The sequence below is a fragment of the Microcaecilia unicolor genome, chromosome 2, assembly GCF_901765095.1.
Source record: "Microcaecilia unicolor chromosome 2, aMicUni1.1, whole genome shotgun sequence".
Classification (NCBI taxonomy): domain Eukaryota; kingdom Metazoa; phylum Chordata; class Amphibia; order Gymnophiona; family Siphonopidae; genus Microcaecilia; species Microcaecilia unicolor.
The window spans coordinates 80,027,329-80,049,048 of NC_044032.1; the positions used below are offsets into that span (position 1 = coordinate 80,027,329).

The window sequence follows — 21,720 nt, forward strand, 5'->3', positions numbered from 1 at the left end:
GCTATTCATACTTTAGGAACTTCAGAGAACAGGAATGAAGTGGTTCAAATGGAGGTTTCATGAGAGTGTGAGAATGATATTGAAATCCCATGCCGCCGGAGGTGGTTTGATAGGAGGTTTGGTATGAAATAACCCTTGAATGAATCTATCAAGGGATGAACGGAAACTGGATTATTATCATCCCTAAAGTGAAAAGTGCTAATGTCACAACTGTATTTTGACTTAGTTTTGAGGCCAGAATCTGAATGATGGAGGAGGTACTCCATAACGGTAGGAAGAGAGCACCTAGCAGGGTTGAGTGCTCTGGCTGTACACCAGAGGGAAAATCTTCTCCATTTGAAATGGTAACATTTCTGTGTAGAAGGTTTCCTAGAAGTTAGGAGTATTTTAGAGGCTCCATCTGGAATGTTTAACATAGTAACATAGTAGATGTCGGCAGAAAAAGACCTGCACGGTCCATCCAGTCTGCCCAACAAGATAACTCATATGTGCTACTTTTTGTGTATACCCTACTTTGATTTGTACCTGTGCTCTTCAGGGCACAGAACGTATAAGTCTGCCCAGCATTATCCCCGCCTCCCGCCACCAGCTCTGGCACAGACCGTATAAGTCTGCGCAGCACTATCCCCGCCTCCCAACCACCAGTCCCGTCTCCCATCACCGGCTCTGGCACAGACCGTATAAGTCTGCCCAGCACTAAGGAAATCTATGTCATCAAAAACCAAGCCATCAGGGCTAGAGAGCAAGGGTGAAGGAACCCCTTGTTCTGTATTATTAGGGTTGGATAAGGCTCTAACCTCAAGGGATCCCAGGACAATAAATCTAGAAGAGGGAACAAAATTTGACATGGCCAGTAGGCAGCAATTAGGATCATGGTTCCTTGGTCTCAACGTAGTTTGAGAAGAGTTTTCCCAATGACAGGCAGTGGGAGAAAGGCATATAGAAGATCTGTTCCCCAATGGAGCAGAAAGGCATCTGGGGCTACATGGTCGGGTGCATAGATTGCATAGAGTGGAGGAGTGGCCTAGTGGTTAGAGCACCGGTCTTGACATCCAGAGGTGGCCAGTTCAAATCCCACTGCTGCTCCTTGTGATCTTGGGCAAGTCACTTAACCCTCCATTGCCTCAGGTACAAACTTAGATTGTGAGCCCTCCTGGGACACAGAAATATCCAGTGTACCTGAATGTAACTCACCTTGAGCTACTACTGAAAAATAAATAATAAATAAATAGATTCTGGAACAAAAGCAGTAAAGATTGTTGTTCTGAGGAGAAGTAAAGAGGTCTATCACTGGGGTTACCCACTGCTGGAATATTCAATGAGCCACAGGCATGCTGAGAAACCATTCAGGAGACTGAAGGATTCTGCTCAATTTGTCTGCCATGGCATTCCTCTCCCTATACACCCACCATCCTTCTAGCTTTTGCCGATACCTTTTCTACCTCTTCTTCACCCCCTGAACTGTACCATTCCCTTGGGTTTTTGCAGCCCAAATGCATGACCCTGCATTTTTTAGCATTAAATCCAAGCTGCCAAATTCCAGACCATTCCTCTAGCTTCGCTATGTCCTTCTTCATGTTATCCACACCATCAGGGGTGTCTACCCTATTGCAGATTTTGGTATCATCTGCAAAGAGGCAAACCCTACCAAACAGCCCTTCAGCGATATTGCTGACAAAAATGTTAAAATTACCTAATATTCTGCAAATCTTTGAAATCCTATCTATTTAATTCCTGACAACAGATTAACAATCCTTTATTTAATTCCTACTATTGCTGATCTATAACAAATGTATCCAACTCTTGACCAACTTTTTGATTACTTTCATGATATTGTATTTAAAACTACCATCTTTATGATGTATATTCTTGTAAATTGTTAAGTTAAATAAATAAATAAAACTACCATCTTTACATTTTCATTTTTTCAACCTACAACTCATAAACTACACCAATACTGTCACAATCCATCCATAGTTATTTTATTTTGAACAAAGTTATTTATCTTATGAATTAAATTTCACAAAATTAATATAAATTTAACAATTAATAAAAAAAAAAATGAAGATTATGTTTTCCAGGAGGTTTTTTTTAGACCAATGATAGTAACTGTGAACTGTGGTTCGAATATTGTGATACCCTGATAAAGGGTTTATTTGATTGATTTACCATAGTCAACTGTGGTCTTTTTTCCCTCCATTACTCTGTTTTTTTGGTTTCATTTAAAGTGCATTATTTTCCACTTCTTTTTTTGGTTGATTGTGTGTATAGTTTGAGTGGATTTTTTTCTCCCAGTACATTCATACAAAAAAAAAAGCATACATACATGCTATTTCAGAGTTCTTACCATAAATGTGCTAAAGTTTTTGCATCATTCATTAAGTGGGTTTTACTGTGCCCATTACAATTTTTCTTTTGCAAATCAGCGCTAAAATTGGTTTTTCATGATTTTTTTCATAAGGCCCAAAGAATGATAATCTATATGTGTTACCTGTGATTTCATCTCATACAAGGTAGCATCCTCTGGTGTTAGATGAAGTGCTTCATCCCATTTGTGAATTGCTTCCCAGTACCTACAGTGAAGAGAGAAAATATTAAGATTTATGTGCATGTTTAACCTTAGAATACCATGCAACTTATATTGAATGTCCCTATGAAGGGTACCCAAATGGACAAAAACATACTATTCAAGCCATCCTGGTTTCCACTGCCTATTATTGTTGCTGTGGTTACTATAGCAGTGGTAGAAATAAAACAACAGAACTCCATGGGAAGGGAGGAGAAACTAAGAATGACTGGTATTACTAGGGTCACCAGAAAACTTGGAGTATGCCATTCAGTGCAAGCAACTGATAGTATTCATTTAAGTTGCATGCACTGTTTGGCAACACATTTATGGCCTACCCATGCTCTGCTCGTGTATATGTCATCCTCGCAAATATTCACTTACGGCCGGATTCTATAAATGGCATCATAGGCGCCCGGTATAAGAGGCTTAGGGAGGCTAAGACTCTCCAGCCACAGCACGATGGATCAGCTGTTTCTATAGAAATGCTAAATAGTATTAGTAGTAGTTCTCCCGCTGCTCTGGGGGGTTTAAATAGCAGCAGCTGCAGTGAAAGCTGTCTCTAGCCTTGTGTATAACCAGCTGTAATTTGATTACCTTACTGCTGGGAGAGCAGAGCAGGGGGGTTGGCTGGTGTCGTCCCGGGTTGCCAGGGAGATATTTAACTAGGATGAATTCCTGCACATGAGCACTTCATACCAAAGAGACTTGCACTGACCCCTGAAATTTTAAAAGTGCTAAAAATAAGTTTTAAATATTTGCATTAAATCTAATTGCAGAATTTAGGTGCTAGGAAGTGGGATTGGTATGCTATATACTCAAATTTGCTCAAGCCATATGCAAATTAGTCCGTTTTTGGGAGGTTCTCATTTGCATATTTATGGGTAAAAATTGTTGGAAATGTTTACCGCCTTTAAGTTAGGGCATGGCTCTGATCAAAAATGTGAAGTTTGATCCAAAAACAAAGGGTTTAGCTAGTGTTTTTGACTAAAAATTCCCATTAGAGTGTCTGTATGTTAATCTGCATTCAAATAGAGCTCTCTGGATGAGCAGCTCCTGTTAGAAAATCTGCCCGGGAACAGAGGGGAGAGGAGAGAATCAATGAGTGGATATGGATGGCTGGAGGGAGGGCAGGGGAGCGAAGAGAATCGCTGGGTGGGTGTGGATGGCTGGAGGGGGGCAGGGGAGAGGAGAGTTGCTGGACATGGATGGAGGGGAGGGAAGAGTAAGGAAGGAGATGAGATGAGGGAAAAGGAAGAGAGAAAAACTGCACATGGATGAAGAAAATAGGCAGAAGCTGGATCCACTGGACAGTCAAGTCTGCGGAGGACCCAGCTTTTACTTACGGTTGTAGGACAAGAAATGAAGAAGAAAGGCAGAAAGTAAAGAAATAAATGGAAAGGAAGCCCTGGGAACGGAGTTAAGAGGACAGATAGCAGCAGAATCGGATACTGGGCCAGCATGATCAGAAAAATAAAGTCACCAGACAACAAAGGTAGAAAAGATCATTTTATTTTCATTATAGTGTTTGGAATATGTCCATTTTGAGAATCAGGTGCTCAACATTAAAAGTTTATATTTATTTACTTATTTATGGCATTTTATCCCACATTAAACATGAATTAGGATGTTCTGTGGCTCTACATGAGAATTGTGATATTATGATCCCTTGTTTCATATTGTTGACGGTCTGCATTTTCCGTATGGGTGGAATATTGGTGTATTAGGTTCTGCCCAGTGTAATATTTATGGTACAGCAAGGTTCTGAGTGTGTTTTTGCACAAAGTTGTGCATAGTGTTTGAGTGATTGTGGTTAGTATATGCTTTGAGCAACCACTTTATTCTTTGACATATGATACACATCTAATATCTAAATTTAATAAAAGGTATTGTGACTTTTATTTTTATTTTATTTTTTTCCTGTGTGTTATCAGACAATTATGGATTTAAAATCCACCCCTGGCCCCACCCATAGCCCCGCCCACTTTAGCCTCCCCAAACAGTTGGGCCACTGACCGCCTATGAATGGCATGCAAAACTGCATGCTATCCTGAGATGTACACACAACTAAATTGGCTAACGAGCCAATCAGTGCTAATTGGATGCTATTACTGGAATTAATTTGCAACAATTTGGATTTGTGCACGCATCTTGCTAGGTGCTATTCTATAAAGATCCACGTGCAAATCTTATAGTGTGCAACTCACAAGGGGGCAAAGCCATGTGGGGAGCATGGGTGAGTCGGGTGCATTCACTAAAGATGCACACAGAACCACTGAATACTGAGGATCTGTATGCAAGTTATGTGTCAGGTTTTACATTTGGTTTCAGTTGGTGTAACTCCTCGTGCCTAAAGTTGAGTGTGAATTCCAGCGCTATGCACTAATTCTAAAAAGGACACCGATCCCGGAATGCCAATTACAGAATGCCAATGCCATTTATAGAATTTCCCCCTAAGCAACTTTGGCACGTATGTTACAGAGTACTGCCTAGCACGTATGCGTGTAACTGCCAACTATTGGCACCTGTGATGCACGTATGTGCTAGTATTCTATAACATATGCACACACTTGGCACCTAACAAGTTGTATCAATTTGCAAAGGGAAAGTATGTACATTCATTCCCTTTGAGAACAATCCAACTAAATATACCCCGCATATAAAATTTGCATTTGTTATTCAATAAGCATAAAATTTGCACTCAAATTTATGTGAACACTTTTAAAAATTCAAAATATACAGACAAGTCTGAACTCTACCCTTGGAACAACTCTGTTCTCTGTGGATACGAGTGCGTGTAAAATGGCATTATATGCAACGTTCCTCCAAACTGTACGGGAGTCCACTGCCTGTCTTCAAATCCATCAGGACTGCTGCTACAATTTTGTGGGTTCAATCAGGGGCAACGTCTCCAAAAGAGTTTGTTTTGCACATAGCAAGACAACGATGAACCTCACTTCTAAGCTAGGGTATGTAGAGTATGATCTCAACTTCTCAAATTTACTGCTATTGCTCACCATAATACTTGCATCGGTGCTAAAGAGAGCTTACTTCTGGAATTCATAAGATCTAACAGAATCTCGTTTGAGACTGACACCTCTACAATCAATGCTGTTCTGGTATTTTTGTCTTCTACCACTACGTCCGGTCCAGTTTGTTTTGTTTTTTTTGTTTGGAATGGGGATGTCCCATGCAATCATAAACCTTGTCATTTTCCATGATTCTCTGAGGATCCTGATCCCAGTGCTTTTCTGGTACAGCAATGTTGTAATGTATACAAAGTTTCCAATGGATGAGAATTGCACCTGTGTCTTTTTGTATAGAAATTTTCTACCACCAGAGCTTCAATTATGCAGGATAAGCAGGATTTTTGGGACTGAAACCTTAAGACTACAGCACCATCCCCAACAGTAATCACATCAGCTGGCGACTCCCCTACTGCATATCAGAAATGATAATTACATGCATACTTTTATCCACTTAAAGACTGGGCAATATTACAAAATGCTATTTCTGTACATCAAGCAGAGGCTTATGATGGTAAATGGCTCTGAAAATTATTCCCCAATAGAAAGTATAATTTGTGACAGAATAATTTAGTAGCAATTTTATACCTGCCTGCATTTGTGAAAAGAATGTGCATACTTTTCACTTTGTGGACTCCGCTGGATTTTAAAAGCCAGAATATTACCTCAGGAAAAAATGTGCTCACATTTATACCTGCTATATGGGCTGAACTATTTTTCTGGGTTAAAGTACATGGGAAAATTAGGTTCTTACCTTAGTAATTTTCTTTCCTTTAGTCATAGCAGATGAAGCCATTACGTATGGGTTATGTCCATCAACCAGCAGGGGAGATAGAGAGCACTCAAACTTTCACAGTGCCCTCTTGGCCAGCTAGCTCCACTGCCTCTTCAGTATTTGAAGCTTCCAAAGCAGTATGGCAAACCGCAATGGGAATCACAAGAGCTTTCCTCACAGCGAACGATGGCCCATCACAAGGGCATGAACTCATAAAGGAGGGAATGCACATCCTCCTGGAGGGAATAAACTCATCCTCCTTATTGCATAAGTGGAGGGGAACACACGCGCCTCCTGGAGGGAATCACACATCCTCCCAACACACTGGAGGGAATTAACTCATCCTCCTATTTATAGAACTGGAGGGGAACACACGCGCCTCCTAGAGAGAATCAACACATTCTCCAAAAAAAAACATGCTGGAGGGAATGAACACATCCTCCTAAATTTAAACTGAACATGAATCCTGACGATTGTTTTCCAACTTTCTCCCAAGGAAGGAACTTCAGGAAATTAGAACAGAACCTGAAAAACAGATTCACAGCATACAATCATAAAGGGAGGGCTCATGGCTTCATCTGCTATGACTAAAGGAAAGAAAATTACCAAGGTAAGAACCTAATTTTCCCTTCCTTGTCATCAAGCAGATGAAGCCATTACGTATGGGATGTAACAAAGCAATCCCTAGATAGGGTGGGAACAAGCCACACCACGCGCTAGCACTTGTGCACCAAAACGCGCATCCCTCCTGGAAGCCACATCCAGCCTGTAATGTCGGGCAAAGGAGAGCTTAGAAGCCCATGTTGCTGCACTGCATATCTCTTGAAGAGAGAGTGCTCCAGTTTCAGCCCAAGAGGAAGAAATCGCTCTAGTAGAATGTGCCTTAAAGGCTACAGGCGGAACCCTACCAGCCAGCAGATAAGCTGAAAAGATAGTTTCTTTGAGCCAGCGGGCAATAGTGGCTTTAGACGCTGGAGACCCTCTGCGAGAACCGGATAGCAAAACAAACAGATGATCAGAAGACCTGAAAGAGTTAGTAACTCGCAGATACTGCAGCAGAGTCCTGCGCACATCCAAAAGGTGCAGCTGCCCAAAAGATTCTGGAAACTCTTCTTCTGAAAAAGAGGGCAAGAAAATAGGCTGGTTTAAGTGAAAGGCTGAAACCACCTTAGGCATAAAGGAAGGCACGGTCCGAACCGTGACTCCGGACTCTGAAAATTGCAGAAATGGGTCTCTACAGGACAGCGCCTGGAGCTCTGACACCCGTCTCGCCGAGGTAATGGCCACCAGAAAAACGGCCTTCAGTGTCAAGTCTTTCTCCGATGCTCGCCGAAGCGGCTCAAAAGGAGATGCCTGCAGGGTTTTCAAAACTAGCCCCAGGTTCCAAGCTGGACAGGGTGCTCGCACTGGAGGTCGGAGCCGAAGCACCCCTCTAAGAAACCGTGCCACATCTGGGTGAGCAGCCAAAGACACGCCTTCCACCTTACCACGAAGGGAGGCCAACGCTGCCACCTGCACCCGCAGGGAATTATAGGCCAAGCCTTTTTGTACACCTTCCTGCAAAAAGTCCAGAATCGGCGAGACAGGAGCCCGCATTGGAACAACGGCTCTGGAAGCACACCAAGACTCAAACAGGCACCAAATCCTGGCATAAGCCACGGAAGTGGACCGCTTGCGGGCTTGCAGGAGAGTGGAAATAACTTTATTGGAATAACCTTTATCCCTCAATTGCGCCCTCTCAATAGCCATGCCGTAAGACCAAAGCGGCCGGCGTCCTCCATGGCTACCGGTCCCTGAGTCAACAGGTTCGGTACCAGAGGTAACGGCAGAGGAGCCTCCAGGAGCATCTGTCGGAGGTCTGCATACCAAGGTCTCCTTGGCCAATCCGGGGCGATGAGGACCACTTCTCCTGGGTGCAGCCGAATCCGCAAGAGCAGGCGCCCTATCAAGGGCCATGGGGGAAACAAATAAAGTAGACCCGGAGGCCAGGGTTGAGCCAAGGCATCCAACCCCGCCGAGCGAGGATCTCTCCGTCTGCTGAAGAAGCACGGGACTTTGGTATTGGCACTTGTCGCCATTAGATCCATCACGTGCTTGCCCCATTTGGCACAGATCTGCAGGAATACTTCGTCTGCCAGATTCCATTCTGCTGGATCGATCTGATGCCTGCTCAGATAATCGGCCTGCACGTTGCTCTGACCTGCAATATGAGCTGCCGACAGACACTGAAGATGCAGCTCGGCCCAGTGGCAAATCAGTTCGGCCTGCGCGGCTAGTGCTCTGCACCTTGATCCGCCTTGTCGATTTATATAGGCCACCGTTGTCGTGTTGTCTGACATCACTCTGACAGCCAATCCTTCCAGGGTCACTTGAAAGGTCAGAAGCGCCGCTTTCAACTCTAGGCGGTTGATGGACCACTCCGACTCCTCGGGTGTCCATAGACCCTGGGCATGCTTCCCCTTGCAGTGTGCGCCCCAGCCCTTCAGGCTGGCATCTGTTACCACTAGGCACCAAACGGGGAGCGTCAGCGGCATTCCTCGCCGCAGCATGCTGTCCGAGAGCCACCACTCCATGCTGAGACGGGCCAAAGGGAGCCAAGTAAGTCTGCATTGGTAATCCTGAGAAATAGGAGACCATCTCCGGAGTAGGGAATACTGTAGAGGTCTCAGGTGCGCTCTCGCCCAGGGTACCACTTCCATCGTGGCTGTCATCGATCCCAGCAGCTGGACAATGTCCCAAGCTCGTGGGCGGGGCATCCTCAGGAGCAGACGGACCTGATTCTGAAGCTTGCACCGCCTTGGCTCAGGTAGGAACACATAGCCCGAGACTGTGTCGAACCTGGCCCCCAAAAACTCTAGAGATTGTGAAGGGGACAGGTGACGTTTGGCCATATTGACGACCCAGCCTAGAGATTGCAGTACTGAGACCACTCTGGCTGTAGCTTGTAAGTTCTCTGTTGCAGAGTCTGCTCTGATGAGCCAGTCGTCTAGGTACGGGTGAACCCTGATACCTTCTCGCCTGAGAAAAGCAGCTACCACCATTACCTTAGAAAAGGTTCGGGGAGCTGTGGCGAGGCCAAAAGGCAAGGCCCTGAACTGGAAATGTTTTCCCAACACCGCAAACCTCAGAAACTTCTGGTGCGGGGGCCAAATCGGTAGGTCTAGAGACGTGAGAAACTCTCCTGGCTGAACCGCCGCAATGACGGAGCGCAGGGATTCCATGTGGAAATGCCGCACTCTCAGGGACTTGTTCACTTCTTTTAAGTCCAGAATAGGGCGAAAGGACCCACCTTTTCGCGGCACCACAAAGTAGATGGAGTATCGGCCGCAGCCTTGCTCGGCGGGAGGCACCGGGGTCACTGCCCCTAACTGAATCAGACCTTGTAAAGTCTCCTCCACCGCCGCCCGTTTGACGGCAGAACCGCATCGGGACTCCACAAACACGTCTCTTACTGGGGCGTTGAATTCTATTCTGTATCCATCTCTGATCAGGTCCAGAACCCACTGATCTGAGGAAATCTTGGCCCACTCCTCGACAAAGAGGGAAAGCCGTCCTCCGATGACAGGCATCGAGGAGAGGGCCGGCGCACCCTCATTGAGAGGGTCGCCCCTGAACTCCTGGTCTTGAGCCACCGGCTGCGGAACGCTTGTCCGAGCGAAAGGAGTTCCTCTGCTGACCACGGGCACGTGACGTGAACCCAGCAGAACGCCCCGGGCGGTACCTTCTAGCTTCACGGAAGCGAGGTCTGTACGAGGAGTGGACCGCCTGGCCCTTAGAGGAAGGCCTCTGCCTATCTTCGGGCAAGCGCTGGGGTTTTGGATCATCCAGGCCTTTCACAATTTTCTGTAACTCCTCACCAAATAGGAGAAGTCCTTGAAAAGGCAACTTCACCAACCTTTGCTTAGAGGCCATGTCCGCTGCCCAGTGTCATAGCCACAGACGACGGCGAGCCGCCACTGCTACTGCCATTTGTTTAGCCGAAGCTCTGACAAGGTCATAAAGGGCATCAGCCAGAAAGGACAAGGCCAACCCCATCCACGGAGCCACATCCAAGAAGGGCTCCGCTCCATCTCCGGGCTGAGCCACTGCCTGTTGCAGCCAAGCTAGGCAGGCTCTCACAGCATAACAGCTGCATGCAGACGCCCGAACAGTGAGACCTGCAATTTCAAAGGACCGTTTCAATGCTGTTTCCAGCCTACGGTCTTGAGCATCCTTCAGGGCAACACCTCCTTCAACAGGGAGGGTAGTTCTCTTTGTCACCGCAGTGACTAGGGCATCCACTGTAGGCATTTGAAAACGAGCCATATGTCCCTCACGCAGAGGGTATAACTGCCCCATAGCCCTGGAAACTCTCAAAGGTCCCTCGGGGTCAGCCCACTGAGCCGAAACAAGCTCTAGGATGGAGTCATGCAAAGGGAAGGCCCGAGCAGCTTTCTTGGTACTAGCCATCCTGGGATTACCCGAGGAGGCCATGCCACTGTCAGGATCTTCAATCGAGAGGGCCTGCAGGGTTTCTGAAATAAGCGCTGGCAGCTCATCACGGTGGAAAATCCTCACCGCGGAGGGTTCAGCCAGATCCTGTGGTAAATCCGCACCTGACTCTGGTTCCTCAGACCAAGAACGTCTGTCAGAGTTCTCCGAATCCTCACACCCCGACCATGGGGGGGGGGGGGGGGGGGGGGGGGGGAAGGTGCACCACAATCTGAAGGGGAATTAACCCTTCTGCGCTTATCTTTAGGCCAAGCATCCGGGAAAAAAGCCTCACTGGGCAGTCCCAGGCCAGAATCCACCGGGGGGGGGGGGGGGGGGGGGCAATCAGAGGAGCCTCAGGCGACCCATGAGGGAGGGCTCTTTTCATCATGTATGCTTTATGCAGCAAAAGCACAAAATCCGGGGAGAAAATCTCACCCTGGGCACCCAAATCCTGTCCGGTGCTAGCCACTCCTGAAATAACCTCATCTCGAGGTGCCCCACCTGGCTCAGGTCTCTCCGTGTCCACGGAGGCCGCGCCATGCGGTGTAAGCAAAATGGCGCCCGCTGCCAGCTCAGAGCGGGAAGAAACATCGCTCGCCATGCTCGGGCCGGCTCCTACGCCAATACAGCACAATTTACAGAGCCCTGCTGCTGATTTGCGCTTGCCACAAGTGGAACAGCGCTTTAGATTGTCCGCAGCCATCGCCGAAAAACGGCGGTAAAATCCAAAATGGCGGTTCGCGCCAAAATCGCCCCGATCGCGGGCCCACCCCGGAGGAGTTGGAAAACACTCTTACCTCAAAGGATCTAGTGTACAACTACGATCCTGCTGAAAATCAGGTCAAAAACCTCTGTTCCAGCGTCTCTGCGTTTAAAAACGCGACGCAACTTTTTTTTTTTTTTAAGCTGTGAGGAAAGCAGAGGTATTGAAGACTCCGGAGGCTCAGATGAGTGGGAAAAGCAGGGAAAGGGCGAACCTATATGCCTGCATCCACTGTTGGTGGGTAAGGACAGGGAAAGCAAGGCAATATGTCCACATCCACAGAGGTATGGGTAAGGCAGGGAAAGGGCTAACCTATGTGCCTTTAAAGTGAAGCTGCTATAGCCTCCAACACCCCGGTTAACAACTGGCAAGCCAGGAACCACCTCCCGGCAGATTTTTCTGGAGCTTGAACAAGCTGCAGCCACCCTGCTAAGGGAGATAGAGAATACTGAAGAGGCAGTGGAGCTAGCTGGCCAAGAGGGCACTGTGAAAGTTTGAGTGCTCTCTATCTCCCCTGCTGGTTGATGGACATAACCCATACGTAATGGCTTCATCTGCTTGATGACAAGGAATTGTAGGTTAGTGATAGGCAAAATAAAAATATAAAAAAGCAAATTTTATCAACTAATCTTCATCGTCTTTTCCCCTTAGTTTTAAAAACTTCACAGCATTAACAGATAGAGTCTAGCAGGCACTGCAGGATCTAGTTTAGTCTCCCCCCCCCCCCCCCCCCCCAAGGACAATTCTTCATATATAGTCAGTTATTGTAATTAGGGTAACAAGCAAGGAGTGCTCTTACAGAGTTTTAAATAACATTTCATTAACAGCTAAAAAGGAAACACTAAATAAATCATACAATATACTATATAAACTAAAAGACATTTTTATATTAGGCTAATATCCTTAATACTGAAGCAAGTTTTAAATTATTGAAAAACTCAAAAACACTAAGATGGAGTCAGTAGTCCAGCAGAGAGAGGGGTGCTATCCAGTCTTTTGCATTGAGTGTCACATGTATGATTATCTCCCAGTTGGTGAAATGTGAAGCATTAAAAATGCATGTGCAAACAATATAACCTAAAAAATAACATCACTCAATCACACCTCTCTGAATCTAACAGCAAACAATCCATTAATATAATACAATTAATTTGATATTTCAAATCATGTATATATAAATGAAATCTATGATTATCCACATGAATAAGCCACAGTATAAACAATGTGATCCAATCAAAATAATTAATTCATGATCCATTTCCAATTTAGATATCTCCTTACTATATGAAAGAATTGACATATAAAATTCTCATTATTATAACCTAATGAAATTGATCCAAAAGAGCCGATAATATGATTGTGCCCTAATTCAATGTGAACATCTACATATACAAATACACACACAATGTACATTCATAACAGTAAATGTACAATGAAAATTATTTACATAAAAATGAAAAAGTCAAAGCATCAAATGGTGTGTCTGAAAACGTCCACATAATGGATACGGTGAAAGCAAAAATAGACAAAACTTCAATGACTAATAATGTGATTATATGAATTTAAATGTCATTGTGCCCAAATCTGATGTAAACAAAAATCTATGGTGCTCATTTTCAAAACAAAAAAAGGTCCACAAAACATTGTAAGTGACTAAGTGACCAAAAGCTGCTTTCAATCACCAATTGACCACTGCCCAAGTGATCGCTGACATCCTCCCACCTCCTCAAAGAGGTGAAAATCTGCCAGTCAAAGTTATGGTGAGTCAGAGTTGAAATGACGCAGAGAGCTGATAAAAGGTACTTGTATGGTACCTGATTTCTTCAACTGCAGCATATTATATATGAACATCAGTCGTTTTAATGTACAGGCATGCCTAGAAAAAGGGGAGCCTGACCCTGAAGTACTCACGTCACAGATGTGAAAAGACACAGTGAAACAGGATAACGCCGAGTCCTGTGAAGGGCGTCACATTTTTTTTACAATACTTGATTAACACTTATTAGAATTTATTCATCTCTTTGCTTACCACAGCACCCTACCAGAGCAAGCTGGTCGTATGCAATGGAATCGACCTCAGCCAGAAAAATTTAAACCACAGAATAGACAGGATGTGCCAGTAACGTGGAAACTGCAACAAAGAAATAGATGGAGTTCAGGAAGTACAAACTAGCCTTGGACATTTATTTTCTTTGTGTTATTGCATAGCAAGTGTGTGTTGTAGACTTAGGAATCAGACACTTAACGAAAGACAAAAGGATTAGTAGGAAGGGATTTTTGTGAGAAACCTGATGAAAAGAAACTGTCTAGTGCCCCTTCCATTCTGTGCATGACATGAGATGAATGGCCTTCTCCTGCAAGCACAACCTTCCTTAAGTGAATGTGCATAAGGTCCATTATTAGAGGCATATAACAACACCATGATTAGAAGTGTATAGAATGAAGAACACATGTGTTGGCATACAAGTATAGATTGAGGTAGAGGAGCATAAGAACACAAGGGAGCCCACCTAGGGACAGTCTAGAGATCCTCCCATTACAGGCATATGGAATCCCCATTTAGGACGCTATCTAAGCTAAATTACCCTTACCTGACCCATGTGTTTGCCAAATAAATAATATGTAGGTTTTACATCATCCCCTTAGAAACCCTGTAACTGTACAAATTTCCAAACAGTGCCCCGGGAGGGTAATCTGTGTCAGGTTTACCCCTGTAGATCATAGTCGTCTCTTGTGACAGTGATAATAGGAGTTCACTATGCTGAAAGGTTAACATGTCTTGACTATGCCATGGTCGAGATCAAGTCTGGACAGATCCTCCAGGGAGTGTATTGTACAAGTGCCTTTAAAGTATGCAAATAAACCAGGGGGGAAGCAGTGAACAGCATACAAGTAAAGCACAAAACGAATTAAAAGTGCCGTGAACCTTAACCGATAGCAATGGATGATCCTCCAGGGAGTGTGCTGTAGATCTGAAGTACTAGTACCTTTCAAGTTTGTAAATAAACCAGGGGAAGGCAGTGAACAGCATATGGGTAAAGCAAATTCCTACCCCAGACCCAAAATAAGAACCCTAAATTGGCTTGCCCCTCTATCACCAAGTCCATGCTCATGTTCTGCCCTTTCTAAGGACTGTAAAAATTTCAACAAGACCTTAGGAATTTGGAAGACTGGGCATCCAAAATGGCAGATGAAATTTAATGTGAATAAAAGCAATGCGGCACATACTGGTATAAATAATCTGCATCCAAGTTACCCAATGCCCGGATCCACCTTAGGAGTCAACGCTCCCGAAAAGATAAAGGTGTCATTGTAAACAGTACGCTGAAGTCCTCTGCCTAGTGTGCGGTGGCAGTCAAGGCAAACCAGATGCTAGGATTAATTAGGAAAGGGGTGTCAGATTATTCAAATTCTTCTGTATAGGTCCATGGTGCAACCCCACCATGAGCACAGCGTTCAGTTCAATTAGGAAAGGTTAAAAGAAGAGCGACCAAAATGATAAAGGGGGGGTGGAACTCCTTATGAGGAAAGGCTAAAGAGGCTAAGGCTCTTTAGCTTGGAAAGACTGAGTCCACAAAATCCTAAATGGTGCAGAATGGGAAAGTGAATTCATTTGTCACTCTTTCACAAATACAAAGTTTAGAGGACTCGCAAAGAAGTTACCTGGAAATACTTTAAAAGTAAATCGTGGAAATGTTTTTCCTTAAAGAGTAGTTTAGCTGTGGAACTTGTTGCCAGAGAAAACATAATCCATGCTCTGCATATCCAAGCCCCTATCCCCCAAAAGGCCTGGCCACATTCCAGGAGGAAAAGGCCATAGTCTTAGCTGTTAATATGTTACTATGAAATTAGAAATAACTGCCAGCTAAACACAATGGAAATGCCTCAAACAATCTCTACCTCTCTTTGTTTTAATTATGTCTTTATTTTGTTTGGAATACTGTAGTCAGAGACTAGGTTCCACTAAAAATACGATGGATCAATCCACCCTATGTGACCGTCCTCAACCATTTGTTGTCATGAGGGTTGCCGAGCTTTGTCATTTAGTTAATGGTTGCTATGCCCCCCTTGCTGCTTGGGCCCATGACCTGAGGCAAGCAGTAAGGACTTTGTAGGTATAGGTATCCCTATCCAAGATTATGCGGACTGCCAGCCATGGAGAATGGAAAAACATTTGTACAAATGTGAAAAACAAAATGCTGTCTTGGGGGGGGGGGGGGGGGGGGAATGTTCAGAACCTGCCTGTGACTGAAAACCTAGCTTGTATGAGCCACTCCTCAGAGAGCAGACTGAATTGTAACATGATTTATGTAGAAGCCTTGCTCACCAGCCTAGTAGAAGGGTAATCTATCAAGTGTAAGACCCTCCATCATTTTGAAAAGTTGGCTCATATGACGTCACCCTCACCGCACCAATCCAGATATTCATTGTGACACAAAGCATAGGGATTCTCTAAGCTGGAAGAGCCCTATGAAGTCTCCTGATCATGGCCCGGAGACAAATACAAATAAAGTAAAAGTCGGTAAATGTGCTAGAGGAAGCCATTAAAACTATATAGGGTGCGCAAGGTGGGCAAATTATCGAGCCAGGAAACAATAACTGTGCTGTAACCTTATCACGTAGAAAATATTTTAGTTATTTATTCACTGGGATTTATGAACCACTTGTATGAAGAAATTCAGCCAAGGCGGTGTAACGCAGGTACAGTTTAATGCTCAAATTTACAACTTTGTCACCAACATAACAAGATTGAAAGGATAGAATAAACTCAATTATAATGAATGAGCTAAGCCTGGAGCTTAGGATTATCATGAAACAGTATCAGATGCCTCTGTTATCTGAACTCAGGCGCTGTTAATTGAGTGTAATATGATGTCAGCATAATACTAATGAATCATCTAATAAGCGCACCCTAACCAACAACCAACATATATATGGTTCCTGGGCAGTTTTCTTTCCACACAGCCTGTGACGCTGTAGCTTGGCTACCAGTTGGCTCCCTGTATTTTATGGGCATACCTATCAGTACATCTATACGTGCCAGATGGAACTGTATCCTCGAGAGGCCTCTCCCCATGGAAAAAAGGAGGGATGGCCTCTTACACATGTAAAAAAATAAGACCACCCCAACAAAGATGCCATATGGGAAAATCAAAAATGGCCTATATAGCCACATAGCCTTTCTTAAGAAGGCCGCAAGGTGAGGCAATAATATCATGATAAATGCCCATGATCTCACAGTGTCCTACCCTTTCATTGGGCCTACCTAGATGCAACCTGTAACAATAAGCATCATGGCTGCTTAGGGGCACTGCTGAACAACGCGATAGGAAATCGCTCCCAAAAGTCCCCGCACAGGGAGTCTCAAACATGGCTAAAAGAGACCAGATCGCTCCCACAATGGCCTTCTCACATGACGTGAAAATGCCCACCAACAAGCCATTGCCTCTGCAAAGACATGCACTACAGTGCACGCATTTGCTGCTGTAAAAGTAGCACTGCTCAGACTTAGTCCCTCACTGACTTTGCAATCCAGCACGGCCAACTTTCCAGCACCGGTTCACAGAGCGCCATTCAACCCTGCCCCCCCCCCCCCCCCCCCCCCCAATGAATGAATGTGCGGACCCCTATAGTCAGTCGGCACCCACCCATCAATGAATCGGGAGTCTGAGAGCTATGACCGGGTCCCTACCCAGCTCGGGCAGACCGTGCCTCTCCCATCCAAGATTTCCTGCCCTGACAAACTCTGTATTGCACCATTCGCATCCCCCAATCCCAGAAAAGCCACGCAAATGACTCACCAATGCGAGGCTGAAACTGTCATGCACCTACAAGGCTAACATGCAACCGGCGTCTGCCAGCAAGCTCGCCCATTCCAGACGGGCACGAACTGCATAAGCACTCCTTTTCCAGTGCACCACCCATGGGTCAGAGGACACCGCACTGAGAGCCCACTGGCACCTCCCTCTCAGCAGCCTTACAAGGACTGACAACCCACATCTATCTGCACAGATGCAAACACAGACCTGAAGGAGTGGAATGCCTCGGGATACAATACCAGGATGGCAACCGTGAGGAAAAAAGGTAACAAGAGAAACGATTAGAACAGCCAGTGTGAAGCTGGAAGCCTGCTGGAGCAGCCTGCAAAAATGGCGACCGCACTTTTGCAAACACCCTTCTTGCTGTCTCCCCTGGCCATCCGCTCTCTCTGCCCCTAGGACCTCCATGGAATGGATGAAGACAATGCTTTACAGTTAACACTGAGGTCATTACCATGTGGTAACTTAATAAGTAGAAAATGAAAAGCAATGAATGCCACCTTGAGGGTCCTATGTTCCCTGACATGAACTCAACACATAGTAGTATTTTTTTTCTGTGTTAACTGCATTGCGGCCTAACATTACTGGGAACAGAGGTTTTGCAGTTAAGTTACTGTCTGCTAATTTTGGCAATTACTACATGGTACATACAAAACCATACTACACTTTACTACACAGTGGCCCAAGTGTAAAATTGCTTCTATTAGAAATGATGGGAGATATGTGGTTGCAGTAGTACTGTAGGCTCAAGTTAGCCCTGCCTTGAGAAAGAGCAGTATTTCATTATGAGGAATTCCAGAGAAAAATTAATCATTCTTTGCAAGCTTGCTATAGTTTATTACAGACATTTATGACTCATTTATGTTGGCACTTCATGCTGTATGTTCTAAATAATATTTTTAAGTGCACTTTACATTATTTTTTGACTGAATATCCTCAGAATGTTTGTCTTCATGACAATTGCTAGTTAGCTTTTCAGACACACTTCAGAGACCAAACAACAATTTGGGTGAACTGAGTCCCTAAAGATTAAAATGCTGTATTGCTAGACAAAATAGTCCTTTTCAAATCTGAAAGATGCTAGATTACATCCACTCTGCACTTAAAGGAGAAAATTTCATTACAGGGCAGCTATGTGAAATAGCCAATAAGGATCTATTTTATGACTATTTTATAAAGATCACATAGGTGCCTAAGTGCCTTTACAAAGCTGCCTTTAACTTTCCTAAAAGTGCACACAAGGGCCCAGAAGTAAACGCAAGCTATAGAGGCCATTAGCACCGGACTAGCGCCCTCATTTATTGGTACACAATACTCAAAAAGCCCTACCGCAGGAAACAATGAGCTCGGAAGACAACGCAAATTGTACGCAAATGAGGCTATTTCCTCCCCCCTGATGCTCAGACTACAGTGCAGTTAAAAAGTACACACCCCCTACTGCCAAAAATCTAGTGGAGTAGCCTAGTGGTTAGTGCAGCGGACTTTGATCCTGGGAAATTGGGTTTGATTCCTACTGCAGCTCCTTGTGACTCTGGGCAAATCACTAAACCCTCAATTGCCCCAGGTACAAATAAGTACCAGTATATACTATGTGAACCGCTTTGAATGTAGTTGCAAAAACCACAGAAAGGTGGTATATCAAGTCCCATCCCCCCCCCCCCCCTTTCCTCTAATGCTAGCTCAGAGCTGGCATTAGGGTTTCAGGAGAAGCTCAGCCCCGCCCAAGACGCCACGGTCACAAGCTGAGCAGAAGTTGAGATATTCTCATCTGTTAAAGTGCCAACTAGCACAGAATAAACACCATCACATCAGATAGTGTATAAAAATATAGAGCAAAGTATGTGTAGTACTGCTCCTGACTTTTAGACCTAGTAGGTTTTGTTGTTATCTGAAGGAAATAGAAAAATATAGCCTCCTGTTTTGTATAATTACCTTTGTGGTGAAAGTAAACTGGCAAATGTGAAGGAATGGGAGCCATTGCCTTTAAACTTCAGAGCCAGCACTTCTTCCTCCTGCTTCCCCTCCGGCATTCTGGGAATGCGCTCAACAGCTGTGCTTAACACACAGGTACCAGGCACCTTCCTCCCACCGAACTCCCTAATGCCAAATGCTATGAGCGTGCCTAAATTTGCATCTCATTAGCGTTGAGCATTAGGGAGTCCCTTCATTGCACTGATTCGCCGGTATTTTTCCAGCGCTATTTGGAACACCGCCGGGGTTTTGAGCATCTGGGCCAAGGAGTAGACTAATGGTTAGTGTAGTGGCCTGAGAACCAAGGAAACCTGGCTCAATTCCAACTGCAGTTCCTTGTGACTCTGGGCAAGTCACTTAACCTCCATTGCCCCAAGTAGAAAATAAGTACCTGTATATAATATTTAAACAGCTTTGATTGTAACCACAAGAAGGCAGTATATTAAATCTCATCCCCTTTCCTATTTATACCTGATCTGAAGCTGTGTGTTTGTACTGTATCAGGACAACTTTTTAAATGTGAAACGTGTTACATTAAAAAAAATAGCTGCTATAAAATTGTGCAGGAATATACATATATGTAAAAATTAACTGTACTGCAAGACTGTGCCTAATTTCACCTAATCTGTACATAGGCATTTCCAGGTTCCACATATTATAAAATATGCATCTACATATGGGAGGAAATTTGAGAAAAAAGTGTTGTATAAAAGGCAACATAGGTGTATATGAGCCTTTATAAAATAGGCACATAGAACCAGCCTCGGTAGTGTACAAATCGTCACACACAAACTTACACTTGCACCAAAAAGTAAAACTATTTGTGCACTCTCTACAGGATCTTGTAAAACATGCTGGGCATACGTCTACGGTCTGTGCCCTGAAAATGGCAGATACAAATCAAAGTCAGGTATACACAAAGTAGCACATATGAGTTTATATTGTTCGGCAGACTGGATGGACCGTACAGGTTTTTCTCTGCCGTCATCTACTATGTTACTATATCTCAACTACACCCTATTCCACCCACACTAAATCACTGGGAATGCCTACATGCAGATCATGTAAATGCATTTACTTTTTATGCATGTATACTTCTGCACAATTTTAGAAGAGCTTTGCACATAAAAGATGCTTTATATGAAGAAAAAGTTTTTTAAAATTACCCACATAGGGGGCACTTCTATAACTGGGCACAAGCTAGGTGCCTAGATGAAGCCCATTAAGCACTAATTCTGTAAAAGCATCTGGGAACCAAGATTTCATTACAGGATGCTAAAGTAAATTGGTATCTATATTTAGAAGTGCCCACTTTGCCATGTCAATAGCAGACATAAATACACGCATCTAAATGCGACACTTTAGGGAACAGCCTACAGTATTCTGTAAATTACACTCGTAAATGTTGGTCATGTCCATGCCGCATCTTTGTTCCTCCCCTGTTAATGCCTCCTTGCATTTATGTGCTAAGCGAGTTGCATCATTTATAGAACAGCAACAAGTGATTGCGTAGCACATACATGTGCAAGTGTATACTTACCTACATAAGTGCTAGTATTCTATAAATTTAAGTACATTAGGTGCTAAGTTATAGAATGAAGGGGCTAGAGTAAATGTACACACACAGCTTATTCAGAGCAGACGTACATTTGTGTGAGAGAATGTGTGTGCTACTGGGGGTCACAATACAAACCTACTTTATAAAGGCATACAGATGTATATATTGTTTTTATAACATTTAATATAGGCATCTTTTGATATAATTACTCTCCAAAAATGCTTAGGCATATTTTGTGGCATAGTAAGGAAGAACCCCTTACTACATCACTGTTTGCCTCCGCTCTTTCCCTTGGTGCGCACTGCATTCCTGAACTGGCGGGGTCTCCAACTCCCACCAGTGGAAGCCCTCCTGTCTGCGTGCCGTACCATCTCTGTTCCCCCACCGTCTGCACAATGCTGAATTTTTGTATAACCAAGCATAAGGGAGGAAGAGCCCCCCATCACACATGCACAAAAACTGCTGGCTCTAGAAGGGTGGGGGCAGTGGTGTCAGAGAATTTGGGTAAAGTGAAATGTGAAGCTGGACATAGGGAGATGGTTCAAAGAATATATAAGTGTTAATAAGATGTTTTACCACACATTTGCAGGGAAACTTAAGTACAAAAGCAGCTCCAATACCCAGTACTCTAGGACACAGACTCTATGTCTTTGTGTAGCTTTAGCAGTATCAGGAATATCATCACTTTCAAAGATAAAAATGTAGAGCTTCTGTGCTTCAAATATAGTCTCAACAGCCAATCCCTATCAGGATCCAGTACAACAGTGAC

The 21,720-nt window shown here is 44.3% G+C and overlaps 1 protein-coding gene across 2 annotated transcripts in view; it reads right to left on the reverse strand.

Annotated features, from left to right (window-relative positions):
* Positions 1 to 21,720, reverse strand: part of TTC33 (tetratricopeptide repeat domain 33) — a 249,239-nt gene that overhangs the window by 80,733 nt on the left and 146,786 nt on the right. For both annotated transcript variants that reach the window (XM_030192185.1, XM_030192184.1), the window contains exon 3: positions 2,492 to 2,573. In XM_030192185.1, coding sequence (XP_030048045.1) covers positions 2,492 to 2,573 — 82 coding nt within the window. The remainder of the gene's footprint in view (positions 1 to 2,491; positions 2,574 to 21,720) is intronic.